The sequence below is a fragment of the Lupinus angustifolius genome, chromosome LG04, assembly GCF_001865875.1.
Source record: "Lupinus angustifolius cultivar Tanjil chromosome LG04, LupAngTanjil_v1.0, whole genome shotgun sequence".
In the NCBI taxonomy this organism is placed as follows: Eukaryota; Viridiplantae; Streptophyta; class Magnoliopsida; order Fabales; family Fabaceae; genus Lupinus; species Lupinus angustifolius.
Window position 1 is genome coordinate 22922140 of NC_032012.1, and position 13521 is coordinate 22935660.

The 13521-nt window shown below is 35.1% G+C and overlaps 4 protein-coding genes across 6 annotated transcripts in view; 1 reads left to right on the forward strand and 3 right to left on the reverse strand.

The window, feature by feature from the left end:
* LOC109346292 (kinesin-like protein KIN-14I) lies at positions 1-6594 on the forward strand. Of its 3 annotated transcripts, none has more exons than XM_019585774.1 (19): positions 1-390; positions 633-799; positions 882-1025; positions 1222-1458; positions 1563-1634; positions 1920-1988; positions 2145-2219; positions 2295-2426; positions 2511-2592; positions 2690-2785; positions 2893-3066; positions 3149-3255; positions 3335-3515; positions 3654-3813; positions 3911-4164; positions 4299-4462; positions 4559-4744; positions 5246-5727; positions 6163-6594. In XM_019585774.1, exons 1-19 carry the CDS (start codon positions 282-284, stop codon positions 6287-6289), a joined length of 3018 nt encoding a protein of 1005 aa, XP_019441319.1. In that variant the 5' UTR covers positions 1-281; the 3' UTR covers positions 6290-6594. The 3 variants fall into 3 exon arrangements, with proteins under 3 accessions (XP_019441319.1, XP_019441320.1, XP_019441321.1); XM_019585775.1 differs by having other exon boundaries at positions 6166-6594; XM_019585776.1 differs by lacking the exons at positions 1-390; positions 633-799; positions 882-1025 and having other exon boundaries at positions 1308-1462.
* LOC109346293 (endoglucanase 17-like) overlaps positions 7616-13521 on the reverse strand; it is a 31010-nt gene continuing 25104 nt past the window's right edge. Inside the window, exon 11 of the mRNA XM_019585779.1 lies at positions 7616-7626. The gene's annotated coding sequence lies outside the window, so the exon portion shown is untranslated. The remainder of the gene's footprint in view (positions 7627-13521) is intronic.
* LOC109346296 (60S ribosomal protein L19-1) lies at positions 8195-10233 on the reverse strand. The gene is made up of 5 exons (XM_019585782.1): positions 10082-10233; positions 9344-9466; positions 8758-9071; positions 8548-8612; positions 8195-8459 (listed from the first exon to the last, which is right to left on the reverse strand). The coding sequence occupies exons 1-5, from the start codon at positions 10191-10193 to the stop codon at positions 8435-8437; spliced, it is 639 nt and encodes a 212-aa protein (XP_019441327.1). The 5' UTR covers positions 10194-10233; the 3' UTR covers positions 8195-8434.
* Positions 12058-13411, reverse strand: LOC109344732 (uncharacterized mitochondrial protein AtMg00810-like). The gene has a single exon (XM_019583486.1). The coding sequence runs from the start codon at positions 13409-13411 to the stop codon at positions 12110-12112; it is 1302 nt and encodes a 433-aa protein (XP_019439031.1). The 3' UTR covers positions 12058-12109.

The following is a 13521-nucleotide window of genomic DNA, read 5'->3' on the forward strand; positions in this document are numbered from 1 at the left end:
CTTCACTTTTGTGTTGTGAGTACCACTTTCACTTTCTATCTGTGCATATCTAGAGAGAAAGAGAGAGAAAGGAAAATGGTAATGCAGAGAATCTGAGTGTTTGAATTGGCAACAAAAATAGAAACCTCAACACACTTAACACTTACCATCATCATCACAGAGACAGAAGAGGAATAACCCAATCTTCATCGAGTTTTGATCCTTTCCATCTTTCTTTCTTCTCTGTTGATGAGTTGAATTCTACAACTTTGTCTGGTTAGTGTGTGTTGTTGTTGTTTGTTATGGCGGCATTGTCGTTTTCAGTGGCGTCTGTGGTAGAGGAAGTGCTTCATCAGCATGGTACTCGCCTCAAAGATCTTGATATGGAATCTAGAAAAACAGAAGAAGCTGGTAATTTCCCTTTACTTTTCTGGGTTTTTATCAAAATTCAGTTTTTTCAATTGAGCTTCTTTGCATTTTCATTCTGAAATGCTTATATGGTGGTTGAAAAAGTTGGGAGAAAGCTTTTCCATGAATGTGTGTAATTATCAGAATCATCCTTTCAATCTCTGATGATGCATGCCAATTCCTTGTAAAAAAAGCTATCTGAATCATGTGTAAAATATATTGAAAACAACATGTTTAAAATGCAGCATTTAGAAGGTATGATGCATCAGGGTGGCTGAGAAAAATGGTAGGAGTTGTTGCAGCTAAAGATTTACCAGAAGAGCCCTCTGGGGAAGAGTTTAGGCTTGGTTTGAGAAGTGGGATCATCCTATGCAATGTTCTTAACAAGGTTCGACCTGATGCTGTGCCTAAGGTGAGTCTGATCCTGATTTGATTTACTCTTGTTTCTTGATTATTGCTTATTTCCTAATATGCATTATATGTTCTTCTTTAAGGTTGTGGAAAGTCCTGTTGATTCTGCATTAATCCCTGATGGGGCACCATTATCAGCATTTCAGTATTTTGAAAATGTGAGGAACTTTTTGGTAGCCATCCAGGAAATTGGAATTCCTACTTTTGAAGCATCTGATCTGGAACAAGTATGTAAAGGATAAGCTACTTATTACTGTTTCACTTTTTTGTGTCACAATTTTTGTATCATGGTGAATTGAATAGCCACTAAATATTAACACAAGATTAGATAGTCCCTTAGCACTTAGAAATATTGCATACATAGTATGGAGGTTAAGTAATGTGTTGTTTTGCTTTTCTGCTAACTTGTTGGTTATGTTTTAGGGAGGAAAACCAGCCAGGATTGTGAACACTGTATTGGCCCTTAAATCCTATAGTGAATGGAAGCAGACTGGGGATAATGGTGTTTGGAAATTTGGTGGGACTATGAAACCCGCAACCTCTACAAAAACTTTTGTGAGGAAAAACTCGGAACCATTTACTAAATCCTTGTCAAGGAACTCCTACATCAATGAAAAATCTCTTGCTGATTTTAACTCTGACGTTGAGTCTAATAAAATGGTTGGTAAGCTTTATTTTTGGCATTTATATGTTTTCTGGATTTGGCTGGTTTAATAGAAGGAAGAACTAAGTGGATTTGTTTCTCTTCATTTTTGTGCCTGCAGTCTGGTTCTTATTCCTTGAGTATGCTTGTTCGTGCAATTCTATTAGATAAGAACCCAGAAGAAGTTCCATCGGTAAGGGAATATGTTGTTCTGCATTTCACAACAATATTTTATCATAAAGTTATTTCAGGCAAATGGAGTATAAGTTTGCTAAATTTTATGTGTTCAGCATCTACTAATTATCATAATGCATTGGAAAATTGCGTGATTTTTCTCACTTAAGTAAAAGTTTTCAATCATCAACTAAATGCTGAGTCCCGTTTAGAATTGCTATCCGAGTCTCTTGCTGCTGCATTTAAGTTAGAGTGCCTTTGAGATTACTTGCTTAATGTTATTTTGTTCTTCTGCATGGAACAGTTGGTTGAATCTGTTTTGAATAAGGTCGTAGAGGAGTTTGAGCATCGCATTGCAAGCCAATTTGAACAGGTGCACTAGTTTTCACTAATGTCATTAGTTTTTAGATGATTGGCAGATCATTTTATGTGATTTTTACTCCATCTTGAAAGAAAAAAACATGTTCATGCTTAAGCTGATTTTTATGACAAGTTGTTCTTGGTTGTTTATTTTTCTTGTCACACACAGACAAAAATAAGTTCAAGAGGTGCTGTTTCTCAAAGCAATGGATCCATATCGAAGTTTGTTATGGCAGATAAAAAGGTGATAGTGCTAACCTTAAACTTGTAAATTAGAAATGCTTGAATTCTTAGACTCATGTAATTTTAAAATGATTAGGTGGAGAATAATATTCCAAGGTTAACAAAGAAAGAGGGATTCATCCATAAAAACCATGTTGCTGATGAGGAGTCGCAAAGACAGCTTCTGAAGAAACACATGCTATTTGATCAACAGCAAAGAGATATCCAAGTAGAGATCAGCTGAGATAATATTAATCATTTTCACTTGCTATTTGTCGATTTGTCAGTAAATTATGTTCATTTGTGTTTGCAGGAACTAAAGCACACACTTCACACCACAAAAGCTGGTATGCAGTTCATTCAAATGAAATTCCATGAGGAGTTCTCAAATCTCGGTAACACCTTGCTAAGAGTTTGTAATTATTTGAAGATCTTCACTACATTGTTTCAGATGCTCGCATCTTACATAATTTTCCATTATTTTCTTTCTAGGCATGCACATTCATGGCTTGGCTCATGCTGCTTCTGGATATCGTAGAGTTCTTGAAGAAAACCGCAAACTATACAATCAAGTCCAAGATCTCAAGGGTAAGATAACTGAATGACAGGTAGCTTTAAGCATGAATCCCATTAATGCCCTTGCAGGGATTTTATCCTATAGTAAAATTAAGGTGGGTGTAATTTTGTTTGATCAGGAAGTATTAGAGTGTACTGTCGAGTTAGACCCTTCTTATCTGGACAACCAAATTTTGTGAGCTCGGTGGATAGTATAGAAGATGGAACTATCACAATTAGTATTCCTTCAAAGAATGGGAAAGGACGAAGATCCTTCAACTTCAACAAAGTCTTCGGACAATCTTCTGGCCAAGGTTGGTTTGGTTTTCAGTTTCAGTTATATCCAGGATCACTATATTTTAGTGTATGATAGATAAAAATCATTGTATTGTGCAGCGGAGGTCTTCTCTGATATGCAGCCACTCATTAGGTCTGTTCTTGACGGATTTAATGTTTGCATATTTGCTTATGGCCAAACAGGATCAGGAAAAACTTACACTATGGTAAATGCAGTAGTAATTCTCTCCAAAATAGTTGTAATTTTCAATGAAGTTTTTTCTGATTTATGTTTTCTACATGCAGACTGGACCGAAAGAGATCACTGAGAAAAGCCAAGGTGTAAACTATAGGGCTCTGAGTGATTTATTTCTTACAGCAGATCAAAGAAAGGACACTTTTCACTATGATGTGTCTGTTCAAATGATTGAGATTTATAATGAGCAAGTCAGAGATCTATTGGTTACGGATGGAACAAACAAAAGATATCCTTTTACCAGCTACTACCTTAAAATTATACAATCTGTATATAATCGACTTCTGCTTTGAATTTTTTGAATATTGCTTGAGCTTGAGATGAAAACAGCCCTCACTAATGATGCTTACCCTTAACCAATTAATACACTAGAAATTCGTAGTAATTCAAATAAAGGGCTCAGCGTACCAGATGCAAGCCTGGTCCCAGTATCATCAACAATTAATGTTATTGAACTAATGAACCTGGGGCAAAGGAACCGTGCAGTTGGAGCAACAGCCCTTAATGACCGTAGTAGCCGATCTCACAGGTACATCCTATTCAATGCCATGTTATCCACTCTTGTTCCTGTGCTGGTACTTTTAATGACAGTTAATAATTGGCTTCTTAAATTATCAATTTTGCAGTTGCTTAACTGTTCATGTTCAAGGAAGAAACTTGACATCTGGAACTCTCCTACGTGGATGCATGCATCTGGTTGATTTGGCGGGGAGTGAGAGGGTTGACAAATCTGAGGCCACCGGAGATAGACTAAAAGAGGCACAACATATTAACAAATCTCTTTCAGCTTTGGGTGATGTCATTGCTTCCCTTGCTCAGAAAAACCAACATGTCCCTTACAGAAATAGCAAGCTCACACAATTACTCCAAGATTCACTTGGTAAGGTTTTAAGAAGTTTGTTTGCTAATAGGGTAGTTGACTAGTTGTGACTATATGGCAGACAGCAATATATTCTTTTATGTTCCTGAGTTACAAATTTGAACTTCTCGTAATGTTGGTCGGGTTTATTTCAGGAGGACAGGCCAAGACACTTATGTTTGTTCACATAAGTCCAGAGGCTGATTCTATTGGAGAAACAATTAGCACCTTAAAATTTGCAGAAAGAGTTGCAACAGTTGAACTTGGAGCTGCAAGAGTAAATAAGGATGGTGCTGATGTCAAAGAGCTCAAAGAACAGGTTGATATTCAACATTTACCTCTCTAGTGCTTCATAGTAATCTTACGGAATCTTTCCAGTTTCCACTTCAATTCCATTCAACTTTTTGTGTTCCAGATTGTGAGCCTTAAGGCAGCATTGGCAAGAACAGAAGTAAAACCAGGCCATGCGTTATCTGCCAGCTCTGGAAAATATAGGACAACGGAAGCTAGTGAGCTATCATCTTATCATGCAACCCAGCGCAATGCAGACATTGTTGGTGATCTCTGCCGGCAACCAATGGTTGATGTAGGCAATTTTGAGGTATGTATGCTTCATTTGCTAGTTGTTTCATGTTTTTGATAAAAGAAATCTAATTTTCCTGTTTCTTCAAAATGGTTTGATGAATAGGAAAAGAGCAATCCCATTGAATTTTCAGTTTTAGTATATACTTGATTTTGGAACAAAAATATGTTTATTAATTTTACAATTGTATCTCCAAATAGTTTTACTTTTATTCACTAAGTTCCTCATTAGGAAAATATTCATGCTAACCAACAATGTTTTAAACTTTTTCCAGTCTGCAAGTTCATGCATAAAATAGAAAACATTTATTATTTTGATTGGAGCAAATTATTGCATGCATTTGACTTGGATATTATGTGGAGAGAATATGAGTGCATAGTACTCACTGTTTTAATATTTGACTCACAATCATAGAGTGATCACTCCTCATGTTATTCCTCAATAAAAATATATCATGCAAAGTTTGTCAGTATATTGATATTCAGATATAGTTTTAATTTTTAACCATTGATCCTGCAGCTTCACAGTAATACCATATTGAGGGGAAAAAGACAGAGCTTTAATTTTGATGATATATCCGCAAATTCACCGCCCTGGCCCGCGGTGAAAAGTCCTGGACCAAACTACAGGGAGGATGATAGAGAAACTGTATCAGGAGAGTGGGTTGATAAGGTGATGGTAAACAAAGCTGAGAGCATGTTAGGGGGGTGTTGGGAAGCAGACAGTGGGAACTTATCTGATGTATTTTATCAGAAATATCTCCAACATTCTTCCGAAACATACTCGCAACAATCCTACAATAATATGCTCATGGGTGGCAACCAGTTTAACATTGTTGGATCAGATACAATGGATGATCTTGATGCTGCAACCAGTGATTCCTCAGAACCCGACTTACTTTGGCAGTTTAATCATTCCAAACTTACCACCTTAGCCAATGAAAATGGATCAAAGGCTAGTAGAAAACTTGTCTCAAAGTCATCAAAAAGCCCGGGATTAAGGTAATCCAAAAAATGGTGTTCATTGAATAATGAATATGCTTCATATACAAATCATACAATTTGGTAGACATGAGAAAAAAGTAAAAGAGGATGGAACAAACGGGAGCACATCTTATGCCCCACAGTTTGTACTTTGTACACTCCATGTGCCATAGACTTGTGATTGGTCAGAAAAATATTTAATAATTAAATTTTAACTTAAATATATTTTTTCTGACCAATCACAAGCCCATGTCACATGGAGTGGCACAAACTGTGAGACAGCAGATGTGTACCCAGAACAAACATACTGGTTCGATTTTATGTTTGTTCCATCTGGTTTTGTCCACACATTTTGTTCCCTCTTGTTATTGCTTGTAGCTTCACTTCAGATTTTTCTTTGTTCTTTTTTAATCTTTCTTTTGGATATTAACAATACTCTTGGAAATTTTTCAGGAGGAATACTATCAATTCTTCTCTTAGTCCTTCACCTTCAAGGAAACAAGCAAATGGTGTATTACATCAATCAGGACGGCATCCTGCTCCAGTTGACATGAAACACAAGAGTCGGAGTAGAAAGTAAACAAGTTATTTGAGGCATCAAAAGGGTGATTTATTCTTTTTTATTTTCTCTTCTTTTTCAATTTTTTAGTCAAGGAGAGAGTTTGAGCAATGTTTCTTCTGTTGAAAGTTTTGTAATTTGTATTTACACAAATATTCATATTGGAGCAATAATGCATGTTGCTTGTACCATGGCTTGATGAAATTCTTTTTTCTTTCTTTCTTCTTTATTTTACACTATCTTTTAGGTGATGTAAAAATTTCAAACACTACACTGCTACTGCAATGGCAAAAATTGCAATAATGGTTTGATTTGCAGCTTCCGGTCAAATCTATTTTTTAACAAGGCCTTGGAGATTGGGTCAAATACTATGTCATTGCTGATCCTAGCACATGTGTGGTGCATAGAAAGTGACATTGTTCATGTAGCATTATGCAATTTGTTGGTAAATAGGAGCAAAAGGTAATTAAGATATCCTATTTCTGCCTGCAATTTCAGTGTTAGAAATTTTCTGATACATACAAGTTAGATGGACTTGCCTATAACTGTTTTTGATGCATACTATTCTCGAATTTCATATCTGAAAATCTAGTGGAGATTTAGATCGACTAATTTAAAATATTTAGAAATCAATTCAGACTTGTATGTATGCATAGCAAAGAGTTATAGACAAGTTCAGTCATAGCGAAGCCTTATAGCCAAGTTTAATCATAGCAAAGAGTTATAGCCAAGTCTGAATTAGTTTCTTATTAATACCTTTGGTTAAAAAATAAAAGTATATATTTTGTTTTCTTGTATTTTTCTTTCAACCATTTCCTCTTTCACCAATTTATTTTCGTCATGTCCTCTCTAGTAGGAAAGAAAATTAAGATGTAATGACGGCTAGGATATTATTTATTTGGAACTTGGAATAACAGGAGGTATAAAAAGCAATGAAGACGTAGAAGAAAACTACTATTTCTCTAACTATCCAAATATGCAATGGTGATGCTGTTTTTGGTGATGCAAAACGACTTATGCAGACTCTTCTAAATGTTGTGGGTAATGCTGTTAAATTTACTAAGGTTCTATAAGAGCATCTGTTGCAAAACCAGAATCATTACAGGATTGGAAAACTCCCGAGTTTTATCCAGCATCAAGGTCCAAATACTTTTTGCATTATAAGTTGTGGAACAGTTCCATGTGTTTTATAACCATATTCAAAAGTGACCAAATGCTTTTGAAGCTAGATGCCTAGGAATATGACAAGATCCATCTGGTTGAAGCTAATCTTGTTATTACTAATACCTTTTTGTGCAGGTTAAGGATTCTGGATGTGGCATTCTCCCACGGTATTCCACATGTCTTTACCAAATTAGCTGAGTCGTAGCTCTACCTGACAGTGATGCAGGTCAAAAAGTACATTTGATGTTCATTCTATTCTAAAAGGATGCTAATGCTAATGCTAATGTTGGTATTAAGACAATTATAGTGGATTTCATAATTTCATCCCTTTAGTTTTGTGCCACTACACACCACGGGTATATTATTGCAAAAGAAATTTCAGATTCATTGAATTACGCACTATTAAATGAGAACATCATACATACAAACATCTGGTTCCTAAGCAGTAAGCATGGTCTAAAATCAGGCATTCACAATAGTCATAGGTTGCATTCATGTAATTCCTAAATCACCTAACTAACATTAAGTTAGAAAAATTATAACATTGTTTATTATTATAGTATAAATTGACCATAAAATGGTATAACATAACCTTTAAAGTGTAACCTTCCAAGATTTTATTCACATGCTGAACAAGTGCTAAGAACCGCTTCACTTTACCGAACCACAACCTCAGTCAATGGCTGGATATTCTGTTTTTGCATCTGGTATAATAATTTGCATTGTGTATATTTTTATGGTAGAATTACTAGTCTATTAAAGGATTCATGAAATTGAGACAACTTACGGAACTTAGACAAACAAAAAGTATTTCAAAAACATCAAACAAAAACAAGATATCAATTCTGCAAGAAATATTGCAAATTATACTTCAAAAGTTCAAACAAAAACTAAAAAACTAAACCAACAAAAAACAGCTCAAAACTACATTGGCTTAGTAAATCAGGATGTCATTGCATTTAAGATTCACCATCCTTCACATCTTAGAATAAGGCAACTTAATTACTTCTTGGATTTCTTTGGTGCTCTGCATAAAAGAAGTTCATTTAGAACATAATTTCCAAAAAAAATAAGTGATAAGCAAGCACATGCCTCAACCAAATTATAACACTTACGTGGCAGTTTGGGTGGCTGTTGCAGCTGGAGCAATTGGTGCTGCTGATGGTTTCTCTCCAGGACCCTAAGCATTTTAGATAGGAAGTGAAAGGGTCAAATTCTTCGAATCAATTTGATTGACAAGTCCTTAGTGCTTTCAATTGCCAAGTGCAGCAATTCACAAATTTATTATATACACAAATAGACTTTCAAATGATTAAACTCCTCACCTGGGCCAATCGCTCTTCTCTCCGAGCATGCTTCCTTTCTCGGCTTGCCTTGTTCTTTGCACGTTTGGCCTCAAACTGGTCAGACAAAGTCTTCTCTCTTGCCTTCTCAGCCTTGGACTTGTGTATGCTCTCCATCAGAACTCTCTTGTTCTTGAAGACATTACCCTTTACCTTCATGTACATATCATGGTACATGTGCTTGTCAATCTTCTTTGATTCTCTGTACTTGCGAAGCAAGCGTCTAAGGACACGCAACCTCCTCATCCAAAGGATTTTGGTTGGAAGCCTAGCCTCTCTTGTACCCTTGCGCTTACCTAGTAACATTTAGGCAAACTTTGTAAATACCAATCAATACTTTGTTGCTAGGTCCACATAGCAACCCATGTCATGCCCACCCAGCGATATTTCACATAGATTTTTGGCATTAACAATAACATGTACCAAAACATTTGTAGTATCGGAGGAGGTTGACCATTCTCAATTGAAATAAAACCCAGTAGAAGTGTATGGATTTAACAACTTTTAAATGATTAACATTGAAAAAGTAATGACTACCAATTCATTTGACGAAAATTAGTTAAATTACCATAACCAGAGTGCCGTCCCTTCCTCTTGGCCTCCTTAATTCTGCGAGCACGTGATCGGGAGTGGATCTTAGTGGGCTTCCTGATGATGAAGCCATCCTTAACCAACTTCCTTATGTTTTGGCCTGAAAATGAATTAAGTTATGTAGTGCATTTCAAACCATATAAATTGAACATAATAATGCATAGTAGGAATGACTAGATCCTTGTACCAGAAAAATCAGATAAAGACAGTTCAATAGAGTAGCTAGAAAGCACATAGATTAAAAAAGTCAGAAAATAATGGAAAATTCATTAAATTTAGAGTAATATTTGACAGAAAAACATACAGAATCCCAGAATCAATTTTTATATGTCCCAAGTGTTTCGAAGCCGACAATCCTACTAATTCCTTTCAAATCATAAAAATTACCGAAGTAGGTTTTGCCATTTTCAATAAAGCTTTTTAGATACACACAACAGGAGGAACTGAACACCTATCAGCATAGTTAAAGATACAATCGTAGATCATATTTCAATCAACAGGGAAGGTAGGTTTACAATATTAATCTTGTAATAGTTGCAGCAATTGAATCCAAATTAAAAAAAACAAGTATCATATCATCGTCCTATAGAAAACCATAAATCAAACACATCCATCTCCAAATCTAGAAGTACAAACAGGTTTAACACATTCAAATGTAAAAATAAACGAAATCATAAAAGATATAAAATAGAAAAAGAGAGAGAAGGGCGCGTACGAGAATTAGCCATGGAGATTTCATTGCCTTCATTGGGGTCAAGCCAAACCTTGCCTCTTCCACACTTGAGGACGCTAGCTGCAAGCCGCTTCTGAAGCTTCAGCGACACCATCTTCTTCCGTCTTTCTCTCACAACACACTAATGTTTATTGGAATGGGGCTTTATATATCATCAACTTTCTATCACTAGGGTTTCCATTTTTTTCATTAGTATTGTTATTATTTTGCGGTCTTGGGCTTTCGTGTAATATGCATACACGTATTGGGTTGTGTATTATTATTATGGGCCTAAGAGTTTTAATTTCATTCCTCCACCACTTTAAAATTCATCCTCTATTTTTTATTTTAAATCCCAAAATACCATTTTTCCTAGCAAATTCACACCTTAGAAGAAAACGCTATTCTAAATCAGTTAAAATATATAATTAAAACTAAAATAAAAATTGCATGAAATAATATTACTAGGATATATAATAGTTTTCTTATTGCATTATATTTCTAATTTTTATTAATTATAACCAGTGATTGATAAAAATCATTCTCCATTGATTTTTTCCAAAATTTTAGTGATCAATTACTATGAATTTAAAAGGCAATAAAGTACTAACAATACATTTAATTTTTTACAAAATTATTTTATTATTCAATTACTATGAATTAAAAATCAGTCATCACTGATAACTTGAATAAATATTATCTTCCATGTCATATGCCATATCTCACTTTCAATAAATCATGATTGTTTAAATTTGCTAATGGTATATTGTGATCTTTGGGACAGACTTTGGAATATGTTTGAGGATAGCAGTTATTGTCCCTCTTAAGAATCTATTATCTATATAATAAAAAGAAATTCCTCATGACATGTGTCAATCTCTCAAGCCCTCATGACATGTGTCAATCTCTCAAGCCCTCATGACATGTGATTTATTTAAAAATAAAAGGAATATGATTACCTATACAATATTAAAATATAATGTTACTATAACAATATTAAAATAATAATTTGAATCATAACATATTGTTTGTAGCTATTTTAGAGTTAAATAATATTTATTTTTATACTAATCTTAATTTAGAATCAAATAATAATGAAATTATAAATTTATTGATGATTTTTTTGATTAATAGGATACTACTAACTATATCATGTTATGTATGTGTAAAAAATAATGTTGAGAAAGTCGAGCAAGATGTTAAACCAGTAGATGACCCATATTAAGTTTATCCAATTTAAACAGTTAAACCGTATGGTTTGACCGTATGAAACAATATGAATGCACTGGTAACATATATGGTTTTAACCATGCGAATGCACGACCAACATACATATTCTTAATCATAAATGCATATGTAATATGTGTTCTTAATCATGCGGCAAAAAATATCGTCCCGTGCAAATGCACGGGTAACTTGCTAGTGATATTGATGAATGTTTGTTTATACTACCAATAGTATTTCTTATTTTATGTGTAAACAATTAGTTTCTTTTAGAATATATTATTTTAACTTCCATTCGCTCTTATGAATTAAATATTTGACATTTTGATATTTTTAGAATATACTAGGAACTTAAACAACTAGATCAACATCTTGTGGTTGGTATTAATGATTATACAATAATAGATTAATATATATGAATAATTTATAAAACTTAATTGGTCTAGTTAATAGTTGGAGAAAGATTTTTTTCCTCATAATAAAATTTGTTTGCATGCTCGAGAAAAACATGGATTTCTTCAATAATACTTCTGAGTTTTCGGTCATAAGTTTAAGGATATGTAGTAATATATAGTTAATTATACTATCAAGCATGATTATGTATTTGAATGTTAGATCAGCTGCATAGGAAGAAGAGAGAATGGAGAGGAGAAGAAGAAGAGAGAAGGGAGAGGAGAAATGCAAATAGAATTAATGATGGAGATAAGGTGGCCAAATGGCCAATACATATAGGAAGTTAAGTAAATACAAAAAGACAAGACTACCCTTTACTAATAACTAAAATACATTTAACATTCCCCCTCAAACTCAAGATGCGTTAATCGAAAGCATCGAGAGTTTGTTAGTCAAGAAACGAAAACGTTGAGTAGAATGAGGTTTGGTAAACAAATCAGCAATCTGCAACGAAGAAGAAATGAAGGGTAAGGTGATGGTGCCATGTTGGAAGTGGTGACGTGTGAAGTGACAATCAATCTCAATGTGTTTAGTACGCTCATGAAAGACAGAGTTATGAGCGATTTGAATAGCACTCTTATTGTCACAGTACATGGGAGTGGGTTCAGGTTGATCAACACCCAAAGAAGCAAGTAACCAACGCAACCAAACTATTTCAGCAGTGGTGGTTGCCATAGCACGATACTCAGCCTCTGTAGAAGAGCGAGAAATAACATCCTGCTTCTTACTCTTCCAAGATATGAGAGAATCTCCTAGAAAGATACAGAAACCTGTAGTAGACTTGCGATCAGTAGGATCCCCAGCCCAATCAGCATCTGAATAAGCAGACAATGTCAAGGAAGAAGTTGAAGAGAAAAGAAGACTCTGAAACTCAGTGCCTCGTAGATAACGAAGGATCCGAAGAACAACTGCCCAATGAACAGTATTAGGAGAACTCACAAACTGGCTAACAATGTGCACTGCATAAGCAATATCGGGTCTGGTAATGGTCAGATACACCAAACTACCAACAAGAGTGCGATATAGAGTAGGTTCAGAGAGAGGAACACCATCAGAAGATGTATATCTAGCATTAGTCTCAAGAGGACTGTCAACAGCTTTAGTGTCAGAGAGACTAACCAGGTCAAGAATATCAGCAATATATTTCGATTGGGAAAGAAGATAACCCCTAGGAGATGAGGCTACTTCAATTCCCAAGAAATATGTAAGAGTACCTAAATCCTTCATCTCAAATTGTTCTGCTAGTTGCGTCTTCAACTTTATAATCCCATCAATATCATCACCAGTAATGATCATATCATCGACATATAAAGAGATGATAATGCAACCATGAGGAGTATTTCTAACAAATAAAGCGGAATCATGTGGACTTGAAGAGAAGCCAAGAGAAGTTATCACAATAGAGAATTTCTCAAACCAAGCGCGAGGAGCTTGTTTGAGCCCATAGAGAGATTTTTGCAGCTTGCATACTTCCCCCGGATTATGAGAAACTCCAGGAGGAGGAACCATATATATTTCTTCATGAAGATCACCATTTAGAAAAGCATTTTTGACATCCATCTGAGAGATATGCCACTGACGAACAGATGCAATAGCAATAAGAGTGCGAATGGTTGTCATATTGGCAACAGGAGCAAAAGTTTCTTCATAATCCATGCCATATTGTTGAGCATATCCCTTGCCATAACGACGGGGAAGATGAGGTGGTTGAGGATGAGGATCACCAATCTGCAGAGGGTCATGCACAGGCGGGGGGGTATGAGGAG

What these genes read in the sequence shown, in the direction of transcription:
- LOC109344732 (XM_019583486.1), bottom strand. Translation starts at nt 13,411, where the DNA reads ATGGATTATGAAGAAACTTTTGCTCCTGTTGCCAATATGACAACCATT.
- LOC109346296 (XM_019585782.1), bottom strand. Translation starts at nt 10,193, where the DNA reads ATGGTGTCGCTGAAGCTTCAGAAGCGGCTTGCAGCTAGCGTCCTCAAG. An exon ending in GGGACGGCACTCTGGTTATG is followed by an intron (nt 9,072 to 9,343) that starts GTAATTTAACTA and finishes AAATGTTACTAG; the next exon opens with GTAAGCGCAAGGGTACAAGA. An exon ending in GAGAAGAGCGATTGGCCCAG is followed by an intron (nt 8,613 to 8,757) that starts GTGAGGAGTTTA and finishes TAAAATGCTTAG; the next exon opens with GGTCCTGGAGAGAAACCATC.
- LOC109346292 (XM_019585774.1), top strand. Translation starts at nt 282, where the DNA reads ATGGCGGCATTGTCGTTTTCAGTGGCGTCTGTGGTAGAGGAAGTGCTT. An exon ending in GACCTGATGCTGTGCCTAAG is followed by an intron (nt 800 to 881) that starts GTGAGTCTGATC and finishes TTCTTCTTTAAG; the next exon opens with GTTGTGGAAAGTCCTGTTGA. An exon ending in TTGATGTAGGCAATTTTGAG is followed by an intron (nt 4,745 to 5,245) that starts GTATGTATGCTT and finishes TTGATCCTGCAG; the next exon opens with CTTCACAGTAATACCATATT.